General features: G+C 44.9%; 1 protein-coding gene across 2 annotated transcripts; it reads left to right on the forward strand.

Annotated features, from left to right (window-relative positions):
• Positions 1–824: 824 nt before the first annotated feature.
• Positions 825–6218, forward strand: LOC125528306. Of its 2 annotated transcripts, XM_048692801.1 has the most exons (4): positions 825–1161; positions 1264–1442; positions 3346–4938; positions 5580–6218. In XM_048692801.1, the coding sequence occupies exons 3-4, from the start codon at positions 3558–3560 to the stop codon at positions 5894–5896; spliced, it is 1698 nt and encodes a 565-aa protein (XP_048548758.1). In that variant the 5' UTR covers positions 825–1161; positions 1264–1442; positions 3346–3557; the 3' UTR covers positions 5897–6218. The 2 variants fall into 2 exon arrangements, with proteins under 2 accessions (XP_048548758.1, XP_048548757.1); XM_048692800.1 differs by lacking the exons at positions 825–1161; positions 1264–1442 and adding an exon at positions 2365–2663.
• Positions 6219–7190: the final 972 nt, after the last annotated feature.

Raw genomic sequence — 7190 nt, forward strand, 5'->3', positions numbered from 1 at the left:
CCATGCTTCACTTTAACTTAATCAGTGATGTTTACACTAGAGCATGTGGTTAGAAACACAAATGAAGTTGTAATAGATGTTAAAAACAATTTAGTGCAGCAATGCACTTTCACACGCTGATTAGAAAGAAAAAGCTAGAGTGCAGCAGCGACCATGAAACGCAACACAACAAGGAGAGGAGGGGCGTCATTGCCATCAAACGTCGGCGTCTATGTCGCTAACGCTCTGAGACCCTGGGGGCAAGTCGAGGTGCTATGTGGCGTGATGGCGCTGCTGAGAAACAACTAGATAATAGATGAACAAAGGGAGTACTTTTTTGTTGAGGCGTGTTATACAATACCTGAAAGAAGCACCCCTCGTATCAATTGATTGTGGAGAACATAGAAATACGCTTTCCAAATTGTCCTAGTAATAATATGAGTTTATGCCTTCGCACTAGTCTCGTCATGACCACACATCTCATGGGCCCATCGACCAGATATCCATCCAAAATTCGCGACAACGAGCAACGCTGCGCGCAAAAGCAATCCATCCAAAAAAGCCCGGTCCCAACTAACATCCACCTACCCAAGACGCATGACTTCCTCGCATCCCCACACCCTGCCTCACCCTTAGAAAAGAAACACGCCTTCCCCGCCATGTCACCTATCCGCGCCACCCCCTTTACCCCATTCTCTGTCACCCATCTCCAATCCGACGGCCCGCACCCCGCATCACGTGGATCGCGGTCACACCCCTAGTCCCAAACCGCACTGCTATAAAGCCACCTCCCCCCACACAACACAACCATCAACATTATCTAGATCCACCTATCTTCTCCTCCACCTGCAACCATCAATATTGTCTAGATCTAACCATATTCTCCTCCACCCGCCGCCGCCACCACCACTCCTTAGACCTAACTATCTTCTCCTCCACCGGCAACCATGAACATTGTCCAGATCTAACTATCTTCTCCTCCATCCACCGCCGCCACTTCCACTCTCTAGACATGTTTGCCCTCATAAATCCATCATCTATGTTTTCCTCCTAGGTGAGATTGTGGTATTCCAAGGCGTTGACGCACTGCACCATCCACCCTTTTCCCGACGCACCACAGTCGCTGCCCTGGCCATCCTCCTTTTACATCTTGGACGAAGACGGCGAGATCCAAAGTCAAAGGTAAGAAAAAATAATGTATTCTCTAGGAGCATAAAGGATTTTGTTCATACCATTTTTTGTTTTTTCTAGTGAGCATATTAGAACTAAATGCATATTTCCCAGGCTTCCATGGAAATCTCATTGTTCAAGTGCAGTACGTGCATTAAGATATTCAACTAGGATTATAGCAAGCCGCAGATGCGCCACACCATTCACCCTTTTCCAACGCACCACATCCATTGCCCCACTGTTAGGCCATCATTTACATCTTGGAACGGAGAAGACGAGATCTAAAGTCAAAGGTAAGGAAAAGCAATTTGTTCATGAGGAGCATAAAAGTTTTTTGTTGATACCATTTCTGTTTTTTCTAGGGAGTATATTAGAACTAAATGCATGTTTCTCAGGCTTTTTTTGAAAATCTCATTGTTCAAGTGCAACATTAAGAGCTAGGATTATCCCAAGGTGTTCTTTCGAATTATGTGTTTATGCCAATGAAGTTCTCTGAAGTAACCAATCAAGGGAAATGTATCCAACACAACACCCATCTCACTTGGGTTTCACATTTTTTTCCGAGCCTATCTTTGTTTGTTTTCCAATGTCTCTCTAGTGCACATCCACCCCAGTCGGATTCTCTTTCGAACCATGCTCGGTTCACCGAGGTTTGCCCCAATAATCCACCGAAGTTTGTGTTGCCTCTTTTGGTGACCGTGATTTCGGGAATAATTGCTGATCTAACTATTAAAAACATGTCAAGGTAAAAAGAATGAAATGTTGTTCTTCATTGTTTCACCCACCCACCCATCACTGAATGTCCTTTCCTCAATTAAAACTCGTCGTCTCGTCAATGCCTAGAAATGGCAAACAGTCAAAGTCATTTGCGGCTTTCTTGTGCATAGAGGGTGTGCATTGGAGCATGCCAGGAAGAATTCCCCTTTCTCCATTTTAGGATTTTTCTGTTTTTTTTATGAATTGGGCAGCGTAATGTTAGATTTTTGAAAGGGGTTTGAGCCGATTCTAAGGAAATGCTAAAACTATGAAAAAAAATTTATTCTAGTATCAGGAAAGAGAGGTTCACTGCATGCCATTTGTTTCAGAGGGGTATTGTTTTTCCGAATGACGGGATTTCTACATTCATTAAGAAAAAAAAAGATAAGTTTCTTGATTAATTAGGAAACACCCAGCGAAAACCAGATTACCCCGTTACTATTACTAAAGGAAACCGGGACCCCACACACACACCAATCCGCGCACCACCGCGCCCCTCGCGGCCGAATGCCGCAACCCGACGCGCTCCACCGGGCCTCCACCACGCCCGACAGTTCAGGGCCCGGCCGCTGCCCGTGCCGCCGGCCGACGGGGCCGCACGGCAGCGAGCGAGCTGGGATGAAGTCAGGCGTGGAGGTGGACGGCGGCTCCGATCCTGGTGACGGCGCCGCTGGACTTCGGGATGGATGGAGAGAGGGTAGCGAGAGGGTTCCGGATCTGCTCTTTGTTGTGGCTGGGTATCAGAGGGCTGAAAGGGGGTATGTTACTGGCTTTGTAAGATCATCGTGCAGTCTTATGCTTATACCACATCTCTAGTCTGTGAAAAACTACATATTACTCCAATTGTCCTGTGGGATAGTACCGAAATAGTTAACCTTTTATTTACACCGGCCTATTTCGTATGGTTCATTTGAATCCTTCAGGATTGTAAACATCAAATTTTAGACTGTTTGCGAGGAACAACTGTCTAATCTAGTTGAAGTTGCATGTTTCTGGAGTGTACCATGGTGAAAATGGCCAATCGTTCACTGCCCCGTTAGAGTTACTGTTAATTCATCGCATCGGTGCCCAAAGACTTGTTGCCCTGGTGATAATGAACTTGTAACTTGTGAACAAGCTCATGCCTCCAGTCTGCTGGTAAATATACTATGAACCATTGACCACGCCTCTGTGTGTTTTTCTTCAAGAGTTATATAGACAAACTGTTCTTTATTGGGAAAAAAAAATACAGAACAAACTGTTTCATCCAGTAATATTGTGTTTATAAACTTCTAAGGTACAGTGTTTAGTTGGATCACAGTCTTCTCTGTTGACATCATGTGCTGTCATTAAGAGGAAGCATATGAAATCTAATCATTGGTGAAATGTTGCACTAATGTTTTGGGAATTTGACATTTTAATTTTTGCATTACTGAAGTATCTCCCATTGCTTTCCTTCAGGTTTTTTCTGTACAATATCCTCAGACAAGTAACCGTGGAAAAGAAAGGCATGGCAAAACCATTGGTGAGGAAGGTTGCAGAGTGAGCTGCCATTACTGCGTTAAGGTGGTTTCGAGTTACAACCGCCTAGAGCACCATTTAACAGGCATCAGGGGCAATGTCAGCACAAGCTTAAGGAGTTCACTTGTGGATCGCAAGAAGAGAAAGCTTGGATGCTCAGAAAAATGAAGAAACGGAAGCATGAACATGATGAGGTTCCTCACACAAGCCCAGCCCTTCCATCTGCTCAAGTCCAGCAACCACAGCTACAACCAACTGTGTCCAATAACCGCTGCTTTCTTCATTGTCTACCGGATTTGAGGCAGCCCAAGGAAATCACATATAATTCTTGTCAACTGAAACCCAAGGTTGAGGCAAGTGATTACTTCGATTCTCCGTCAGCAAAATCAATAGGCAAGTTCTTCTCCAAACCTGCACCTGAGCCTACGTACGAAGCTGTTCTGCAGGAGCAACTAAGAGAAACTGAGAACCGCGCAAAGGAACTCAAGCAAGAGTGGCAAACAAGTGGCTGCACTGTAATTGTGGATAGTTGGAAGAGCAAGTGTGACAAAAGCTTCGTAAGTGTCCTGGTGCACTGCAGCAAAGGTACGCAGTTCCTCAGATCCATTGACGTCTCTGAAATCACTGAGGACTTGGATGAGCTAGAATCAATGCTTTCTCGCGTGGTTGATGATGTTGGTGCCCATAACATTGTTCAGATTGTCATGAATGACGTGTCACCCCATATGCAGATGGCACGGCAGTATGTGCTAAATAAATATGACAGTTTTTTCTTCGCGCTATGTGCTGACCATTGCATCAACCTTCTGCTTGAGAAAATAGCAGCGCTCGAGCATGTCAGTGAAGTCCTAATGAAGGCAAGGGAAATTACAAGGTTTTTATATGGCCATGCACTGCCAATGAAACTGAAAGGAAGATATGTTCAGGAGGAGATTTTGAGCAGTTCTTATCTGAGATTTGTGGCAGTGTTCATCACATTAGAGAGGTTAGTTTCTGCAAGAGTAGGTCTGGTGCAGATGATCAGCTCGCCTGAATGGGTTCCCTCTGGTTGGGCTTGTCTTGATTTGTTCGAGCGTATCCAGAGTATAGTAAAGACAGACGATGAATTTTGGCATGCTGCTGCTGAAATCGTGAAGGTTACAAAACCACTTGTTAGTGTGTTGTATAAACTGGAATCTGATATCTGTCCGATGGGTATCTTGTATGAAGCCATGGATAGAGCAAAGGAAGAGATATTTCTCAATGTTGGAGATGAAAGTGAGTTCTATTGGTGTATGATTGACAGGATATGGGATGGTTACTTGCATAGTCCCCTCCATGCTGCTGGTCAGATGCTAAACTCAAGGATCTTTTACACAGCTGGATTCCAGCCTGATGCTGAGATCAGCAGCGGCATCGCGGCCTGTACAATCCAACTGGGCAAGGCTCATTACAATGCCAGAAAAGCGTCTGCACAATTGGAAGTGTATGAAAAGAAGTTGGGCTATTTCGACACAGATCCAGCAATGCAGCAAATCATGGAATTACCACAAAGTAAGCTATACCCTAACCTCTTGCAAAATGACCACTCCCTAACAAGCCACTGACGGTAGTGCCTTTATGTGTCATATGTACTTGATTTTTTCCAATCTTAAGAGTGAGCTGGAATAGTGTCTGAGGTCCTCCACCAAATCTGATATGTGCATTTGTGCACCGTAACATACAGTGCGCCAACATATTTAGTTAGCATGTGAACATGGCACAAATATATCATGTCATAAGTGCACTTCTATTCAAAGTTCAACTCCTCTGCATTAGCCTAACTTGTCAACATGGTTGTTTAAATAAATACTCCCGCCATCCCATAATGTAAGACGTGCTTGCAAAAACGTCTTACATTATGGGACAGAGGGAGTAGTAGAGAAGTTAAAAGGTTTACAGATGAACGTGTAGAATGATCAACTTCTCTGCATCAGGCTAAGTTTGTCAACATAGTTGCTTAGTTTGTTGCAAGTTACAAACTGGGGTATATGGTCTGCTTAAACTGTACAGGAGCCTTCTCTTCTTCCATTTTCACTTCAACTTTCAAACCCAAACATTTACACCCACTGAGATGATCACCATTTCATTCATCCGTTCATATCATACTACATGAATTACGCACCTTCTTACCACGCTTCACTCGACATTCGCAGTTGAATGGTGGTCGACGCACGGGGCTCGCGTGCCCGACCTGCAGACCCTGGCGAGGCGGGTCCTGAGCCAGACGTGCTTCGGCGCCACCAGGTACAACATCGACTGGAGCCTGTCGGAGAAGCTGCACGCCGAGTGGGACGAGATGACGCCGCCTGAACAGGAGAGGTTCCGGCAGAAGGAGTACGTCCACTACAACCGCGTCCTCGCCCGCGCCGCCCCGCTCCTGCACGGCACCTCCGTGAAGCAGCACGACAGGGTGACCATGGTGCTGCACGACTGGATCAGACCGCAGAAACAGGCCGCTGGTTGCCACTGAGTGACGGCCTTCAGTTGATGCTTTCGCCTCTCCTCCCGTTTTGTTATATGTATGTGTGTGTATGCGTTAAAGCCGGACCCATCTGACGTCTTCGTTCTAAAAAAATGTGTGTGTATGCTGTTGTAATGGTGTGCCGCAGTAATCTGTCGGATGCTCACTAGTGACACTCCCTTGGTACTGTCGTGGTCTGTTATGTTGTTGAAACCCTGCTGAATTTCCATGTTTGTTATGTTGTCGAAACCCTGCTGAATTTCCAAGTTATTATTAGTGTGTGCCTGACATAAACTGTAGTATATTCTACTGTGAATTAGTTTTATCTTCAGACAGCATGTCGTGGATTAGCCTTTTCTTCAGGGTATTGTGGCTTTGCTAGAGCTTTCGTGCTTGTTTTTTCATGTTCACTGGGTACAACAATCATCATCTTCTTCTTTGTTTTTGCGAAAAGGTACAGCAATCATCTGAACATACAAACATGACGGCAAGGAGTTCTTGTAATCTCCTAGTACTAATTAGCAAGCCAATCACAATTTCAACATAGCTGCACCAAATCTGCCCCCTCTCCCTTAGAACTTAAGAAGCAAGCTTCCAGCAGACAGCAGCAACAAAGGGCGGCCAAGCTGTCGAAACACAAAGAGAGAGAGAGAGAGAGAGAATGCATGTCAGCAAGCTGGTGTCGCTACACTTGTATTTCTGCAAGTTTCATATACTCCCTCCGTTCCTAAATATATGTCTTTTTAGTGATTTCAATATAAACTACATACGGAGCAAAATGAGTGAATCTACACTTTAAAATACATCTATATACATCCATATGTAGTTCATATTAAAATCTCTTAAAAGACATATATTTAGGAACTGAGGGTAGTAGTAGATAAATCAGTGTACATTGTATGCTCCGAACAAGAGAAAAATGGAATACGACTTTTTCAGGCATGCTCTGATTCTCTGAATTCTGTGGTAACTAAGTTTTGGATAAATTGCTCCGGAAATATGAAAAGGTCTCAGAAACGTTGACCTTCAGCTGTTGTCATTTCAGTAAACGGTCTAACTGCATATTTTTATTTATCATTTACGAATCACAAATATCTTTCCACACCAAAAGGCCTAGCGTGACGGACAGCTACAAGGTTGGCTGAGTCAACCACTCCTAGTAACAGACACATCAGAACGGCAGCAACGACGAGTCACGAGGCGAGGGATGCGGGGCCCCCCTCACCCACCAACGAACCCAACCCACTCCTTCCCTCCCGGCCACACAAAACACCAGCCCCTCCAACGTCCAGTCCGACGCCGA

Source organism: Triticum urartu, unplaced genomic scaffold (genome assembly GCF_003073215.2).
Source record: "Triticum urartu cultivar G1812 unplaced genomic scaffold, Tu2.1 TuUngrouped_contig_4787, whole genome shotgun sequence".
NCBI lineage: Eukaryota > Viridiplantae > Streptophyta > Magnoliopsida > Poales > Poaceae > Triticum > Triticum urartu.